Source organism: Podarcis raffonei, chromosome 14, assembly GCF_027172205.1.
Source record: "Podarcis raffonei isolate rPodRaf1 chromosome 14, rPodRaf1.pri, whole genome shotgun sequence".
NCBI lineage: Eukaryota > Metazoa > Chordata > Lepidosauria > Squamata > Lacertidae > Podarcis > Podarcis raffonei.
Genome location: NC_070615.1, coordinates 26,660,806 through 26,678,527, shown reverse-complemented (window position 1 = coordinate 26,678,527; position 17,722 = coordinate 26,660,806). Strand labels below are relative to the sequence as shown.

Here is a 17,722-nt window from a genome sequence, read left to right as displayed (position 1 = left end):
GCCCTTGGCCTATGTCTTGCCATCCTGGCACTCTGGAGAGGATTAATGCAATGAGCTCTGTGTGTGTGGACTGGTGAGGGGGGCCCCAGCTTCTCTCGAACTTAACCCAGAAGGTTAAGCATCTGGGTGCAGCCTGGGGCACCATGTAACTTCTCTGCCAGGCAAGCTGCACTGGCTGCCTATTCTAATTTTGCTTTTAGCATTTAGAGCCCTAAACAATTTGGGACCCAGTTACCCCCCCCAATATATCCGAGAGTAACATCACTCCTCAAGAGGCCATTGCTAAGAGGGAGCATTTGGGACTCTGCCAGTTGCTGGGAACCACAGCCTTGCTCTTGTGCTGAGGTCCTGCTTGCTCCTTTCCCATCTGGTTGGCCGCTGTGAAAGTAGGGTACAGGACTAAATGGGCCATCGGCCTGATCCAGCAATATCCTCTGTTGTCCTTATGGGGTGCGATGCACCAGAGACCAGCCTCTTCTCGAGGTCTTATCTGCAACCAAACGAGAACCGAGTGTTTTGGAGATCGGAGACATTAAAAACAGTCTTTTCCAAAACTGTGATCCAGCTAGTTTTCAAAATAATAACTACAGTTGTCCTCATTGTCTTTGGTTTACAGAGCTTGTAAACTTTTGGATTTTACATTTCATCTTATTTTACTGCACGCTACTTCGGCTATTTATTTCCAGGCTTTGAAGCTGCTTTGCAATTAAAAAAACAGAGAGGGGAGGGGCCATGGCCCAACGTAGCCCTAACTGCTCCCCGCACCCAACTTCCTTGCATGGGGCTCTGGTTGCGCGTGTTGGTGGCCGGAGAGGCGCCCCCGGAGTCGTGCAGAGCTCAGGCTGGGCAGGGGGGGTGGGGGAGGAAGGGAAGACAGCGGCCACCTTACCTCTTTTCCGTAGCTTCACCTCGACTGAGTGCGCAAGCGCAACTCAGGGGGAATGCGCGTGCTCAGTAAATGCCTACGCCCTCACTTTGCCCGCTTTCTGGGCGCTGCACTGATTGCAGCAGCAGCAGGACAGGCGGTGAGAGTCTTTTGCAGCCCGCCCCGCCCCCCAATCACCGCTTTGTGAATGAAGACTTGGCTCTGGAAAAGTGCTTTTGAACGATCAGCCTGAGGCTGGAGCAGAGGTTTGTTAAAGTGCAGTAGCGAGGCAGCCAGAAATTCAACAGGTGCAGCTCCTCCCCAACACACACTTTGGAGTGCCTTATGTCATTTTATTTTAAAAGTTCCGTGAAAGAGAAGAGAAAGCAAACAAAGTAACTTGAATACTTATTTCATGCCCAGAACATGTCAAGTAATTGACACTGTGGGTTCCTCTGAGGAAGTGCAGAGTTGCATTTCCCCTCTTCTGCAGCATACAGTGCCTGTGCAACAGGAGAGGATGGCAAGTGTGGCAGGAAGATTCAAGAACAATCAAGGAAACATTTAAACACCTCAGTGCAGTGTAGTATCAAAATGCTTTTTTTATTTGCAAAATACTGTTTGGATTCCCCCCCCCCAAAAAAAATCAAGCACAGCTAGGCGTTCTTTTTGTTTTCCAATGTCTGTCTTATTAATACAAAACCGAGTATGGTGCAAGCAAATTTTTATTCTGAAAGTGTGGCCCAGATGAAGTTTGAGAACAACTGCTTTAAGGACTGTCATGTCATGTGCATTATGCCCCTGGCTTAACCTCTTTTGCCATTCAAAATAGATTCTTTTAAACTTTAAAAACCCTCCTTCAAATTTGCTAAGTTCTAATGTAGAGCACTGGTGGGTCGGGGGAGTGGCAGGATTCCACAATGATATGTTTTTACCCCCACCCCAATGGCAACAGGGTCCTCCTGCCTTCAGATCCTCTCTGCAGTGAGGCTCTCTGCTTGCTCAGCACTTGAAAGCTGGCAGGGCACAAACTTGTGTTTATCATCCAAGGTGGCCTTCTTAGAAACTGCTGCTGGGGTCGTCCTGCCTCAACATCCTTCTAGTTTCCCCTGTGCCATAACTTCCTTGCTTTATATCAAACCAATTTCATGCCAGCCGCCTTGTAGACTCTCTCTACAACACAGACCACAGAGAGAGGGAAGGCAAGGGCTAACGTGGCTGAAACACATTCAACACATATTTGTACACTGAAGGGACATTCCTTTTAAAAACACCAGCTTGGCAGCACACCCTGCCTGTCCCCCCCCCCCAACCCCCTTTCTTCTGTAGCCTATGTATTTTGTTCTAATATTTCCCCCTCCTCCACCACCACCAGGTAACAATTTCTTTCCAGGAAACACCAGAAAGTTTATTTATGCTCCAAGAGGCGTACTGATGATTACTTCCCAGCTTCACGGGCCAAAATCAGGAGGGTTGCCATGCATGTCAGCAGGTCTGGCTCCTGTGCTGATAAAAGCAGCAAGACGTGGGCGATGGAGAGGAGAAGCATTCAGTCGGGAAGTGGCACAGCCTCCTCTTATGCCAAGGCACAGGGGTCTTCCCGAGCAGCTAGGGACCGTCACTTGTGCAAATCAGGAGAGGGCAGAGACTGCAAACCAGGCTCCCTTCTTGTTTTGATTTTTTTCCTGGTGGGGCTCCTGCACCCTAAAGAGCTCCACAAGGTATGGGCACGTTGCTATTTCCAGAATGGGAAGGAAGCACACAGGTAAAGATCTGCCTGTGAATTTCACCTGCCCTGCATCAAGTTAAAGAAGATGCCATCCTGGTTGAGAGTCCCAGAGGATCTGCGCTCTCTGTTGCCTTGCTGCCTGTCTCCATCTGGCTCAGGAGGGTGGGGGTCCTGACTGACTCCAGCTACGAAAGCTGAGGCTGCTGGGAAGGTGTGGGGTATGCATCATGGCTTTTGCGAGAGGCTTGGGGAGTAGTGGCTGGTTCCCGCCCCCACCTACAGCTGTGGGACGGCATGACAACACCCCCACCCCACGGCATTAATGTGGAGAAGCAGCTGGGACAATTTCCCGGGGTCCTTGCAGCACCAACAAGCATTCCTCTCTGCCCATTGCCTCCCAGAGCTCCAGGGCACCTCTTTGGGGGATCTTTCACCAAAGCGTTCTTTCCCAAGCCATAAATCACTTTACTGAATATCTAACTTGATTTAGGTTCAACTATTCCTTTCTTGCAACATTTTTTTTATAAAAACGTATATATTTAAAAAGGTGTCTTGGTTGAGAATTAAAATAAATCCTAGCTCCAGGCCTGGAATGCTAAGGGACCATGGAGTCAGTTGAAACAGCTCTTGTAGATGGGCACCCTTAGAGTAAAAGCATGTGAGAGGGTTGATACTACAGTTGCCCCCTCCCCAACCATCGGCATGGTCCATTCCACAAGTTTCAAGACACTTCCGGGATTCTTATTCCGGCCATCTTTGTTCCCAGGAAAGCAAAGGCTCAGGCCTGTTCTTCCTTCAGCCACTGGAGCAGCTGAGGCACGTAGTAGGTGATGATGATATCAGCCCCTGGAAAGAGAAGAGTTTCCTTCTTTAAAAAAGGACCCACAGTTTATTTGCAAATGCCTTCCCTCAATTTATTCTGCTTGCCTCCCAAAGGTCTGAGGGCAGCCCCTCTTAATTCATCTGCTTTTAGTCTCTTTCATCACCTCTCTCCATCCTCCTCATGCTGCTTGTGGAAATCCAATGAAGCTGAAAGTTGGAAGACTGGGGACAGATAAGAGAAAGCGCTTCATAGTGCAAGGCAGGGCTAAACACTGGAACGCACTCCCCCAGGAGCCAGCAATGGCCACCAAATTGGGTGGCTTTAAGAGAGGATCAGAAAAGGCGATCTATCAGTGGCTAGTAGCTACAATGGCTATGCTCTGATAGAAACTACAGGAGGAGAGAGTGGCTGCTGTGCTTGGGTCCTGCTCGGGGGTTTCCCATCAACAACTATTTGCAGAATACTGTATGAATCCCCCCCCCCCCGGCTTATAAATTAAGAGCATTTGTGGATGATGTGGTTTTGCTTTCGGAAAATCCGATGGAGAGCCCATTTTCTCCACTTGCTCCTGAAGGGACTCTGTGGCACCAGGGAGCACCAAGTGACTGGAGGTGGCTGTGCGTCACTCCAGGATCGGGGGCAGCATGTCTCCGAGTCCCACCTGCTGCAGGGACAGGGGCGGTCCCACGAGGGGCACAATTGCTGCTGCATAGGCCGTGTTGTGCTTGTGGGTGTCCCACCGAGCAGGAATGTGGTTGGATCAGGGATGAACCTTTGGCCTGATCCAGCTGCAGAGCCCTTCCTATTCTCAGTTTTGCATTTTGTGGTACAGAAAATATTGGTTTACAGTGTAGAAATATTTCCTGTTCCAATTGATACAAGAGGGTTCTACAAGCTTCTCTGTGTGATACAAGCTGGAAGTTTCTAGCTAGCAAGCAAGCTTCTATTCTGCCTACAAACAGGAAGAAGGTTCCTGATGTTTGGGTTATTTCTTCAGAGAAGCTGAGCAGCTGGTTTAAGCTGGTTCTGTTAACTCTTTCACTCAAGGTCATGCTGACTATAATAATAAGGCCAGAAGGAGCCTGGGTTTCATTTTTTGTCTCTCTTTCCTTCTGGTATGGTGTTCTGTATATAGTATGCTAAGTATTAAGGTCTTATTGTAAGTTTAAGTTAAGTCTGCTGCAACTGGATTTCTTATGGACTGTGCCAAAGATGTATGGATTTGTGACTGTTATGCAAATTTGCCTTCAGTAGTAAACTCTGCTGAATGAAGTTCATTGCCTCTGAGTTATTTGGAATCCTGCAACGTGTTTTAAGTTTTTACTCTGCTTACTGTACATTGCTGTCTGCTCTGTATCAATATGGAGCAGAACCAATGGAAACCATCTGCCCAGCATTCCTGATTTCAGTACGTACTGTAACCCTATCTGATGGAAAGCACTTAAGGGCATCCCATGGAAGGTTTCGAGACCTGGGAGGGAGGCCAGGGAAAGTACCACTTTTGCCACAGGGGATGTCTTTCCCTGTGACACGGCAGCCCCCTTCACACACACCCCCATTCCCCTTCCTCTCTCACCTGCTCTTCTGAATGCAGCCATGGCCTCCATCACCACAGCCTTCAGGTCAAAGGCCCCAGCTTGCGCTCCGTGCCACAACATGGCAAACTCTCCAGAGACGTGGTAGACGGCCAGCGGGTGGTTGGGATGCTGTAAAAACACAGGTGCACATCAGCCGAGACAGATGCCTTTCCCCTTTGCTCAGCCAAGATGCTGCCAAGGCCCACCCAGTGGGGGTGGGGGTCTCCCCTCCCACCCATTCTGGGGAAAAGGGAGCTTACCTTTTCCTTCACCTCCCGCACGAGATCAAGGTAAGGCATTCCTGGCTTGACCATCAGCATGTCTGCTCCCTCCCGCACGTCTCGGTCCTGGCAGGGGATGGCCATGTACAGAGAAAAAGCACACAACAGAGGGAGTTGGGAAAGGGAAACCGAAATGATCGAGGGGTCAAGTAATCAACAGGTTGCAGTGTTGCGGACTTCTGAGTTTCGAGCAAAGGCAAGAAAGATGCAACATGACAGAATTTTACAAAACTGTACCTGGCATGGGAAAAGCTCCTTTTGAGTTTCCAAATAAGGCAGTTTCTTCCCCATCCCCCATGCTTCATATTACCTTTAGGATTAGAATATGTTGAATTGGAAAGTAAGCTTATTTGGCTACATTTCAAGGATGCCGATCTAGCTCATTCCTGTATGTTCACGGTTCATTCCAGCCCTGCATACAAGCTATACATTTAAATCACATGACTTAAAAGCACATGGCTTTAAGGAGGATAGACAAGCTGGAGCATGTGAAGAGGAGGGCAACCAAAATGAACAAGGGTCTGGAAACCAAGCCTACTGAGGGATGGTGGTGGGGGTTGGCGATGTTTAGCCTGGTAAAGAGGAGTCTGAGTCTGCTTCAAACCAGGCCAGACCCTGGAGCCATCCGTGCTGGGGCTCTGACGCAGGCCAGCTTCGGGGGCTACAGTCCAAGGAGCTTTTTATTTGCTACCATTTGATCACAGGGGTGGGAGAGAGGCCACGGGAGAAGAAAGCCAAGCCGCTGCCCTCCAAAGCGGATTCTGCATGCAGATCAAGCTGCCCAAGGGTGGCTCGCTCTGGCTGGCTTCCAGGCGCTCTCTGGGGGAACTTCAGTCGAACCTGGGACTTGATAACAGGTCAAGAGCGCAGCCCACCACCGAGGCAGGAGCCAGGGACAGGCCATTTTGGAGCCGGGCGAGAGTCCGGTTTTGCCGCAGCACCTCAAGGCAGGGTGGGGGTGGGCTGTTCCTGAGGAACTGGGGCAGGGCAAGGAGGAACGAAGGACGCGCAGAGAGGCCTGGAGGTCGCTGGAGCCAAGCTAGAGCCCCCTAAGCAGCAGGCTCAGCCTTAATCCCTGTTTCTCAGACGCACTAAATCCACTAAGAGGATCGCTGTGTTGAGTTGAAGGGAAGTCTGGGTTCATCCCACCAGCAGCCTCCTTCTCCTCTTCCACCCCCAGTAGTGCCTTCCCCCCGGTGTTCACAGCTGGAAGCTAAGACGGTAAGAATCACAAAACTGTAGAGTCTTTAAGGGGCCCCCCCGAGGTTCATCTAGTCCAACCCCCTGAAATAAAGGAATCACAGCTAGTGATTTTGCACAGAATCGTACAATGGGAAGTGGAAAGGGTCACCGAGTCCAACCCTGTGCAATGGCCACCCGACCTCTGCTTAAAAACTTCCAAGGAAGCACCCTGGAAGAGTGGCAGATGAAGGTGATGAACTATATGGAACTGGCGGAAATGACTGGCAGAATCCGAGACCAGGGAGAAGAGTTGGTGGAAGAAGATTGGAAGAAATTTAAATACTATCTACAGAAACACTGTAAAATTTATGAATGTTAAAATGATGATTGGATTGAATAGGGGGTACTAGCAACAAAATTAATAAGAATATGCAAAAATGGATCGATAACGGATGAAAATATAGAGATAATATGTTAGATATAGAGTTAAGATAAATGAAAGAGGGTAAGGATTTGCTGATTTGATTATGTAAATGGGAATACAAAAAGGGGAGGTCAAGGAAACAAGCTAATGAGTTTAAAGATACAAAAAATGGATTTGTTTTTATTTTTTTCTTACCTATTCGCTTTTTGCATTTTGTATTTTTCTTTTTCTTTTTTCTGTATTTTTGTATGTTTTTTCTTATCTCTTTCTTTCTATATGTTCTCTTTTTATTCTGTAAACTTTTGTTTTTTGTAAAATCTCAATAAATATTTTATGAAAAAAAAAAAAACTTCCAAGGAAGAAGCATCCAGCTCTTCCTGAGGGGGTCCGTTCCCTCTTTCAGGGAATGGGGGGGGTGACTCACCACAGCCCGCAAGGCCAAGCCCCGCGACCCCGGAGGGAGCTGGTAACACCGCCGGTCTCCAAAAGCAGGCTTAGACTGGGCTGCATCTCTGCATGGAACCAGAAAGAAGGACAAAAAAGGATCAAGCCTGTGAAATCACCCATGAGACCTCCAAGTAGTGATTGTGGGCAGCCCTTGGTCTACAGAGGTACACTGAAACACCCCCCCCCATTAGCCCCAGAAAGAATGGCCAAGGCCAGGGCGGGTGGGACTTGCAGCCCAGAAACACCTGCTGGACCGCAAACCCCTGCAATTTCCCCTCCCCTCCCCAGGGCTGATGCAGTGTACATCCCATCGCCTCAAAATGGATATTGAAGATCTGGAGAAGGCTGAGAAAAGGGTCAGCCAAAACAATCAAGGGGATGAAGCGCCTCCCCTAAGAGGAAAGGTCGCAGCCTTTGGGACTTTTCAGTTTGGAGAAAAAACGGGAAAGAGGTGACATGGCAGAACTTTGCAAATCCAGGCCTGGTGTGGACAGAGGGAGGTTATTTCTCCCTCTCTCCTTGAGCTAGAACAGGTGGACGTCCAGCGAAGCTGAACATTGGAAGATTCAGGACGGAAAAAGGAAAGTTCCGTAGTTAATCTATGGAACTCCCTCCTGCAGGAGGCAGCCAGGGCCACCAACATGGATAGCTTTAAAAGAGGATTAGAGAAATTCATGGAGGAGGGGGCTGTTAATGGCTACTAGCTCAGGCTCCGTAGCTGGAGGCAGCCATGCTTCTGAATCCAAGTTTCTGGAAACCATTGGTAGGGAGTACTGAGGATAGGGACACTGAGATCCAGCACCGAGGGCCTTCTGGCGGTTCCCTCATTGTGAGAAGTGAGGTTACAGGGAACCAGACAGACGGCCTTCTCGGTAGTGGCGCCTGCCCTGTGGAACGCCCTCCCTCCAGATGTGAAGGAAATAAGCAGCTATCTTCTCTTTAAAAGGCATCTGAAGGCAGCCCTGTTTAGGGAAGTTTTTAATACTTGATTGGAAGCCGCCCAGAGTGGCTGGGGAAACCCAGCCAGATGGGTGGGGTATAAATAATAAAGTTCTTGATGATGATGATGATGATGATGATGATGATGATGATGATTATTATTATTATTATTATTATTATTATTATTATTATTATTATCATCAGTATGCCCTGGTGTTCAAATCCTGTCTGTGGGTTTCAGTCACTGTGAGAACAGGATGCTGGACTAGATGGGCCATTGGCCTGACCCAGCCTCACAGCTCTTCTCATTTTCTCACCTGAAGGGGCCGTAGAAACAGGAAGCAAACTTGGCGCTGTAGCTCAGGACGGAAACCTGCAGCCGACACAGAGGAAAGGTGAGGGAGGTTTGCTGTCTAAAGGGCTTTAAAAAACCCCCACACAGGATCTCTTGCCCCCTGCCTGCCAGGCCCCTCACAATCTCTCCTGAGGGGGCACAGGGAGGGAATCGCATCCATTCCCCTCCACCCTTAATCTGTGGCCCTGCAGGCCCATCGAGGTAAGTCGTTGCCGTGGCAACCTCAGAGAGCCTCCGGTTGGCCCAGTAAAGGCACCATGACCCTGGAGGGCTCTGTGAGGAAGTCTGCCAAGGGAGGGTGCGGGCTCGTCCATGGCTCACCTTGTTGCCCAAATCGTTGGAGACCAAGGCCTGCTTGATGGCGCCAATGCGCCCGTCCATCATGTCCGAGGGGGCCACGATATGGCATCCTGGAGGAGGAAGACGGGTGGTGGCTTAGGGGAGCTGAGGGTGGACCACTGCCAGAGACGGGCTGGCAAAGAGGAGTGGTGGGAGGCACCAGCCAGGGGACCCCCAAGGGAACCCCCAGAAGAGGAAGGCTCAGAGCCGGGGGATTGGTGGTGGGACACGGAGGAGAGGTCAGAGGGAGAAGATTGGTGGGAGAAGGTGTCAGACGCTGAAGGGTCAATAAGGCTTGGTGAACAGGGAGAGATAGTGACAGGGAACAGTTCAGACTCTGAGGCTGAAGCAGAGGAGGGGCGTCAAGAGGTTGCTGAAGAGTCTCCCTCTCCTGTTGCAACAAGCTCCCCTCCCGCTGGTCTCCAATGGTATGCAGGAGGTCAGGACAGAGGCCAGAGGTGTGCAAACACAGTCTGAGACTGCTTGGGAAACTTCTGGGAGAGGAGGAGCCTTAAGAGTGGTAGAAGGCAGGGACCTTCCATCCTGGCACCTGCTCCATAGGGGCAAGACCTGCTGGGAAAGGGTTGCTGTATGCCATTTCCTAGAATAAAGAGTTAACTTCATTGGCATCAGAGATTCACATCCTTTCTTGCTGACTTGCACCTGACTCCAGCCCTGATAGACAGACTCCCTTGGCCGCCAGCTTCCCCAGGAGCCCACCCACCACACAAAAGGAGCCACCCAGCACAAGCAACCTCAGAGGAGCCATGCTCAATCAGGGCAAGGCCTCTCTCCTCATCTAGCAACAGCCCCCAAACAGCTGCCATTCTGTGGTAGGCTGCCTCTGAACCTGGAGGTTCTGCTTAATGTCATAACCAAGAGTTGCCTCCACTCAGAGTTTTGCCCTAACCCAACTTTTACACTCCCTCAGCTAAGCAGCTGCTGCCACTTCCTGCAGCAGAGAGACCGGTCTTCCAGTCTCATGTCCATCTGGAGTGTCATTCCTGTGGCACCTGCGCAGTGCCTTTGATGGGGCTCAGCAGCCAACTGTGCTCTCACCTGCCTTGGCATAGGCCAGAGCCACCTCAGCCAGCCTCTGGCAGCTGGTCTCGTTCTGGAGGGTGCCATCTTCCCGGAGAATGCCTGAAAGGGCAAGGGCAGCGGTCAAGATTCTGGGGGTCCAATTTCTCCCTATTCCACCCCCAACACACACTGCCCCCCAAATTCCACTGGCATTCACGAGGACTCTTGGAAGCAAACACCAGAAGCAAACCAGGAAAACCTTGTTTCACCCATGCATTGTTTATAAAGTGTGCTATAGTGACGTAATAGCAGCCATATTTCAAGAGAGATAAAAGGGGGGGAGTCTTAGGAGCCTGCGGAGATTCAGGCCTTCAACAGCCAAAGTATCAATGCACTGAACAGATCTTGCTTCCCTTACATCCCACAAAAAAAAACCTGGAGACCCAGATTTGGGGAACCCTGATTTAATGCAATACACATGGCAGAATTTGAGGGGCCCTCCCTCTGCCCTAGGCCCTGTGACAAGAAGTGGGGGCCCTGCTCCTGCTCCCCTCCAGCAGCACTTACCACAGTGCCCATGGGAGGTGTAAGGGCACAGGCAGACGTCGCAGGCGATCAGCAGCTCTGGGAACAAGGCACGGATCGTGGCAATGGCCTGGATCACCGGGGTGTCCTTGGCATCGGCCGCAGATCCACGCTCGTCCTGTGGCGGGGGTGGGGTGAGGAGGGACAGGTAGGAGGAAGGGAGGAAGGTGGTTAAACTGCAGCCGGCAACATGGTACGTGGGGCTGGAGCTCAGCAGCCAGGTGCAGGATTTGTGGATGGAGGCTAATCTAATTGAACATATGACTGAAACTGCCAGGGTGCCTCCACCTCCTTTACCCACCTTGACGGCTCGGCTTGGGACCCCAAAAATCAGAATGCACTTCAGGCCATCAGCCACAAGGGGACGCAGCATCTCCTCCAGCCTGTTGACCCCATAACTGTGGGGGGGAGGGGGCAGAGAGAGAGAGAGACCAAAGGAGGTTGATGAGCAAAGCAATAGGGTCACATAGGCACTGAGAAGCTGCTGCCCCCCACCCCCAGAGGGACCCCACGTCTCAGCAAATGGAATGGATCAAGCCCACTGCCTTAGTAAGGAAAGCGCGGCTGCTGGATCAGCCCCAAGCGGCTCCCTCTAGTCCTCTGCCTGGCTCTCCCGTGGAGGCCAGGCAGCTGCCCAAACCCCATCGCCAAAAGCAGAGCACGAGGGCAGAAGCCCCCTCCACCCCAGTTATTTGCCTCCACCACCTGGCAGTTTTAAGGTATGCTGCCTCGGGACATGGATGCTCCACTTCAGTTTTTTATCAGGCAGGTCAGGTCAACAGGTAAGAGCGCCCACTGCACCAGGGGGCAACCAGATGAGAAGCCTGGCAAGCAGGAGAGGATGGCATCCCTGGGCCCCTGTTCACTGCTTCCAGCTCCTCAGCCAGTGGCATCTCTGGAACACAGCTCCTGAAGCTGCAAGATGTGTCATGCAGTGATTGAAAGCCCCATGCATTCTCTCTTCTTCTTCCTCTTTTTGAAAATAGTTTGTATTAGGTTTTCAAGAAGATGAAACTGCCGAAGCAGAGAAGTTGTCTGTTGGCTTAGGCAGGCCAAGTCCATTGCATTATACTGCTGTGTTTTCCACCACTCAAGATACACAGAACCGCTATAGCAAATATCCTTTCCTCCTCAGGCCAGTGTCAGGTTTAGGGCAGTTCTCCACAAAGGGCGCAAAACCACCACAATCAAAATAACAGTAATACCTATGTTTATAAGGGGACTTACTGAGGAGAAATGCAACTCTACCAAAAGGAATTATTGTATGAAAATAAGAAAGGGAAGGGAGGGAAGGAACCATATTTTGTCCTCCCTCAGGGCACCAAATTACAAAAGTCCACCCCTGGTCTGACCAGCTGCTTCCCTTGGAGAAACTTTCGCAGGTCAAAGCCACAGCTCCACAGAGCAGCAAACGCTCCCAAGCCATGAGAAGGCTGGGTTGGGCACAGCACTCTGTCCCCCCAGCCCAACGAGTGGGCCGGGGCCTTGGGGTGGACCTTGTTATCTCTCATCTCCAAGTTGCAACCGCAACAAAAGAGCTTTTATCTTGGGAAGGCACGGTGGGGTGGAGGCAAGCATCAGCTTCTGGCTCTGCCCATCGGGAGCCCTTATCTCGCGGGGTCCAGAGAAGTCTGGGGCAAAGGCAGCTGGAAACATAAGCACATTCCTGCCCTTCCGCTGGAGTCTGAGCTGCATTGACTCAGGCAGGCAATATGGGGAATAAAAAATGAATGGAGGTTTGTATACAGAAAGTGCCAACTTCAGCACCCCACCCACAGCACCTCCGCAACTGCCTCCCCACCCGCTGCCTCCAGTATCTCCCCAAGACCCTCTCAAGAATTGACAGGGCTGGGCTGGGCAGATCCAGGGTTTGCTCAGCCTAAGGCAGTTCCCTACATTTCAACATGTTCACTCACCGGGCTTGACCAGGCAGGCTGGCAATGGGCTCCAGGGCATCTGGGCTGTCCCTGAAAAAGTTAAACAGGGGAAGTGGGAGCTGGAGAGGATCCTGGCAGCGAGGTCGGCAGTCCCAGCGCAGCCAGAGACAGGCTCAGTGCCAAGGGACATTCCTTTGCCGTCACCTGACAGTGCCATCGTTGTGGGAAGCCTGCAGCCCCCAGGAAAACAGAGGGCTGCCAACCACCCCCCAAGCCAGGAATAGGAGGCTACACTAGGTTGGGAGGCTTTGTGCCCCAAGAGAAGGCGGTGTCGCAGTTTGCCGAAAGGCAGAATAGAAGAGAGCCCCAGGGATCAGTCAGAACTGTGGCTAATAATAATCAGGAAGGGCCAAATTAAGCTGCTCCCCCTACCCCCCCCCCGTCACAAGTTCACAAGTTGGCTGTAGGCAAGCCGTGGTCCCTCAGTCCCTGACCACCCTACAAATATGGAGTTAAGGATACTGCCCTGCCCTGTGGGATCACCAAATGCTAAAATTAATAGTTATTATTATTATTACTTATTAAATTTGTATACCGCCCAATGCCCGCAGGTCTCAGGACGGTTCACAACACCAAACTGCAACACGAAAAGGCAAATTGCACAATAAAAATAAGAACAAAAGCAAACCAATAATCCCCTTCCCACAACAGATTTAAAAGGGCATCGGATGCCCGTCAGTCAAAGGCCTGGTTAAAGAGGAACATTTTCGCCTGTCACCTAAAGGTGTACCAGGAAGGTGCCAGGCGGGAGTTGAGGACGTCAGAAAAGACCCAACTGGCTCAGACCCAGCAGGGCCCAACTAACCCAAGCCAGACACCCCAGTTAGGAAATGGCCGAGAGACTCACGTCACAAAGATGGGGTAGATGAGGTTGGATGCACGGAAGCTAGCGGCCGTCGCCTGCCACAAGCGGAGGGTGGGGTGAAAGTAGCCACTGTGCAAGAGGGACTCGGCCTGCATCTCGAGGTCTCGCCAGCCGCTGAGCCACGGGAGGAAACAGCTCTGGAAAGCAGAGAGGCAGCGGCAGTTTTAGAGGGGTGACTTCTCATGCTGCCGGGGGTGCTACTGCCCAGGCACCACAGAGGACTCTGGGAGATCCCCCTATGCATGCCCAACTCCTGGTGCAAGTGACGGCCATGCAAAGAAATGAGAGTAACATCAAGCAAGTGCAGAGAGCAACCCCAACCCCACTGATCAGCCACAATTGGTCTGAGTATGCCTGGTACTGGGTGCAAGGAAGGACAACATAACTTAGAGGGAAATCTGAGGCCTGGCAGGGCACCTCTTTGTGTTGTAGGAGTCTACGCATCTGAATCCCAGTAGCTGGAAGCTGCAGGAGGGGAGAGTGCAGCCCTTACACTCAGATCCCGCTTGCGGGTTTCCCATAACGAGCATATGGCCTGCCAACTGTGAGAACAGGAAGCTGGATGAGTTGAGTCCCTTTGGGCCAGGCTCTTCTTATGGAGCCTCTAGGTGCAGAGGCAGTCTGGCTCTGGATTTATAAGGTTCTCAGGGACGCGGGTGGCACTGTGGGTTAAACCGCTGAGCCTAGGACTTGCCGATCAGAAGGTTGGCAGTTCGAATCCCCGCGGCGGGGTGAGCTCCTGTTGTTCGGTCCCTGCTCCTGCCCACCTAGCAATTCGAAAGCACGTCAAAGTGCAAGTAGATAAATAGGTACTGCTCCGGCGGGAAGGTAAACAGCGTTTCCGTGCACTGCTCTGGTTCGCCAGAAGCGGCTTAGTCATGCTGGCCACATGACCTGGAAGCTGTCTGCGGACAAATGCCGGCTCTCTCGGCCAGTAAAGTGAGATGAGCGCCGCAACCCCAGAGTCTGTCACGACTGGGCTTAATGGTCAGGGGGTCCCTTTACCTTTACAGGGCCCCCTGGTAGAACTGGATGCTGGACTAGGTGGGTCCTCTTGGGTCTGATCCAAGGAGCCTCAGGGCTCTTCCTGTGTTCTCATGAAAGAGCATGCTTTAGGGATTAAAAACCTGCTTCCTTTACCTTGAAGGGGTATTTTGTCAGCGGTTCTGAAAACGAGGAAGACAGTCTCTCTCCTGGCACCCTGAAGCCTGGAAGAAGAGGCCGCTTAATAATCTCTCATCCGAGGGTGGCAAATTCCTCTGCAGGAAGATGAAACGGGTTGGGTGGTGCAATTGGCCCACGCATGACATGAGGAGAGGCAGGTTGCCAGAAGCAAGAGCAAAAAGGCAGCCAGGCAGGGCTCTAATCCCGGTGGAGGAGGGCTCTGTTTTGGGCTTCAGTTCAAGAAGCAGTTAAAGCCCAGTAGGTTTATCAGGCTAAAAGTCCACGCAGCCCACCGGCCTCCTTTCCACACATCCGCCATCCAGGGGCTTCCAGGGAGCCCTAAGCAGGCCATAAAGGTAACAAGTACTCAGAGACAGACTGTCCCTGAGCATGTAAGTCTCACTGAGCGGTCAGGGTAGGTAACAGCAGATCTTCCCTCTATGCATTTCAAAGCCTCTTAAGGCAGTGGCCGTCACCAGGTATTGTGGCAAGGAGTTCCATAAGCCACTATTGTGTTGAGTAAAAAAAAAGTCCTTTCTTTGGGTGCCTGGAACCAAGTCGGATCTGCTTGACCCTGAGCTTGAGAGTCGCAAGAGAGCTGATCTCACATTCACCAGCTCTCTGCAGAAAAAGTTATAAAGGGAACCAGCCAGGGGATTCAAACCCCCGTCCCATCCCGCCTGCTGAGAACCTTGGGGGTCCAGTCACCTTCTCTGAGCCTAACTCACAATTTAATGAGGACTAGGACTTGGGAGTGACCCGAGTTCAGATGCCGCTCCCTCTCCCAAAAACCAGTCCTTAAGCTCCTTAGGTGACCTTGTTGTATGGGGGAGTGGTTGCCTCTCTCAGCCTAACCCACCTCACAGGGCTGTTGTGAGAATACAATGCATAAGGGGAGAGGCAGAGAGAGGTTGGGCAAGCCTTGGACCGCGTGTATGAAGCAATAAGGAAACAGAAGTGTTTGGTTATAGAAGCTGACCTCCCTCCCAGGTAAAGTCGCAGGAGCAGATCTTTTATAAAACGAATGGAGCTTGAGCTGCAGGGCCCAGAATCCCAAAGGAGCCCCAGAAGCGACTTGAGTCCACATTGCTTTTAAAAACTGGGTCCAGCTGACCCGATTTGAGTCATTTCGGGTGGTATCTATTTCGACAATCCTAAAGTTTGGGAGTCAGTAGCACAGATGTCGTAAAGGCGGTTAAGTTGGCCATTCTGCTGAAGAGCGCTTAAATTCTTTCTGCATATCGTCTCCAGAAAATGACTTTGCAACTATCAGGATGTGAAAAAGTAGCTCGAAAAAGTAGAAAAAAGAATGGTAGAATCATAGAATGGTCAAGTTGGAAGGGACCCGAGTCATCTGTCCCAATCCCCACAAGGCATGAACTTTTTGCCCAACGTGGGGCTTGAAAAAAAACTATAAGGCACCGGGTATTTTCATTCACCCCAGTGACTTGGGCGAGTAAGATAACCCAGAACAGCCATTTTAATCAAATCTAAGATGTAGTAATTAATTAAAACCAAAAAAAATGCAGCGATATGCAGAAGGTCAGAGCGGAGACCTCATTGCTTAAGGGCTCCCCCAGCCCATTTCGAACTTCAGGGCCCCCCCTAGGTCCGCCACGGCCCAGCAGGGGCCGCGGGGCATTGCAGCCCGCAGCCACTTCTTTCCGCTTTCTGGAGCCCGAGGATCTGCCGGAGCAAAGCTCAGATCCAGCCCCCTCCCCCTGCCCGGGAAGGCGACCCTCACCTGCCTCTTCTGCCGCGGCTCGCTCACGCGGGAGCAGTGTCAGCTGTTTTCCCGGCAGCCCTCGCGGGAATCCACTTCGTTTGCATAGCCCCGCCCCCAGAAAAACCTCAGCGCGTCCGCGAGCGAAGCAATACGCTCCTCCTCCGCTTGGGCGGCCACGCCTCCTGTTCGCAAATGCCAGGACTGGGTGGGTTCAATGGCGGACCTACGTTTTGAGGGGCACTGACTCCATCTAGCAACAAAGGTGTCAAATCCTTGGGGCCCTGGGTGCCCGATCACCCACAAATTTCGGTGCCAGGGCCATGCACGCTGCATGGCACCCACGGCCGCGGTTGAGCGCAGTGAAGGTGTCTTTCTGGTGCTGTAGATTATTATTTCTGCGGTAAAGCTGTGAGAGACCCTCCTGTCATTCAACCCACCTTTGCATCCCTGCCCGTCAGCGGATGAATGAAGGACAGAGCTAATGCCCAGTCTTTTGCCACCTATTTGCCAGCCCAGGCAGCCTGGGATCCTGCAAGAGTTTTTAATTGCTGGTTTGTGGCATGTAGCAGCAGCAGCACGGTCTTTCAACACATCCGACTCTGGTATTTGTTATTCACCTTCATGTTATGCCTCAAGCAAAGCAGAAAGCAGGGAAATTAGAATGCTGATTAAGAATGAACACACATGTATATCGAACAAAGGAACATAATAAAAATAGTAGATCTACAAGTACAGTGATACCTTGGTTTACAACCATAATCCGTTCCGGAGGTCCGGTTGTAAACCAAAACAGGTTGTAACCCAAGGTGCGCTTTCGCCAATGGGGCATCCCCCCCCCAACTGGTTGTAATAAAAAAAAAATGGGTTGTAATCCAAAAAAAGGGACACACACTTCGGGTTTGACGTGGTAATCCAAAACAGTTGTTATCCAAAGTGGTTGCAAACCAACGTAAGGTAAAGGGACCATTAGGTCCAGTCATGACCAACTCTGGGGTTGCAGCGCTTATCTCACTTTATTGGCCGAGGGAGCTGGTGTACAGCTTCTGGGTCATGTGGCTAGCATGACAGCTGCTTCTGGCAAACCAGTGCAGCGCACGGAAACACTGTTTACCTTCCCGCCAGTGTGGTACCTGTTTATCTACTTGTACTTTGACGTGCTTTCGAACTGCTAGGTTGGCAGGAGCAGGGACCGAACAACAGGAGCTCACCCCGTCGCGGGGATTCGAACCGCCGACCTTCTGATCGGCAAGTCCTAGGTGCTGTGGTACCTAGCAGTATATCTGAAAGGAGAGGGGAGAGAGGGAAAAACAAACATGGTATTTGGGAGCAGTTACTGTGCTCCTAACAATGTGTTAAAAGTTACTTCTTACTCTTCCCATCTCAAGGGAAGGATAAGGGGTGGGGGGGGGTAGAAAGGAGTGGACCAATTCATGGAGGAGAAGGCTTTCAATGGCTACTCGC

At 51.4% G+C, this 17,722-nt stretch overlaps 1 protein-coding gene across 1 annotated transcript; it reads right to left on the bottom strand.

Moving 5' to 3' along the window:
* Nucleotides 1–3,075: 3,075 nt before the first annotated feature.
* Nucleotides 3,076–16,394, bottom strand: ALAD (aminolevulinate dehydratase). The gene is made up of 12 exons (XM_053364948.1): nt 16,280–16,394; nt 13,354–13,508; nt 12,486–12,536; nt 10,871–10,967; nt 10,552–10,687; nt 10,021–10,104; nt 8,944–9,032; nt 8,585–8,640; nt 7,306–7,393; nt 5,255–5,341; nt 4,994–5,123; nt 3,076–3,440 (listed from the first exon to the last, which is right to left on the bottom strand). Exons 2-12 carry the CDS (start codon nt 13,464–13,466, stop codon nt 3,373–3,375), a joined length of 999 nt encoding a protein of 332 aa, XP_053220923.1. The 5' UTR covers nt 13,467–13,508; nt 16,280–16,394; the 3' UTR covers nt 3,076–3,372.
* Nucleotides 16,395–17,722: the final 1,328 nt, after the last annotated feature.

Bases quoted from the DNA above. Each gene is read 5' to 3' on its own strand.
- ALAD (XM_053364948.1), bottom strand. From the start codon at position 13,466: ATGCAGGCCGAGTCCCTCTTGCACAGTGGCTACTTTCACCCCACCCTC. The intron at 5,342-7,305 runs GTGAGTCACCCC...ATCCCCTGCCAG, and splicing joins GCTTGGCCTTGCGGGCTGTG to GACCGAGACGTGCGGGAGGG. The intron at 5,124-5,254 runs GTAAGCTCCCTT...GTGTTTTTACAG, and splicing joins TGCGGGAGGTGAAGGAAAAG to CATCCCAACCACCCGCTGGC.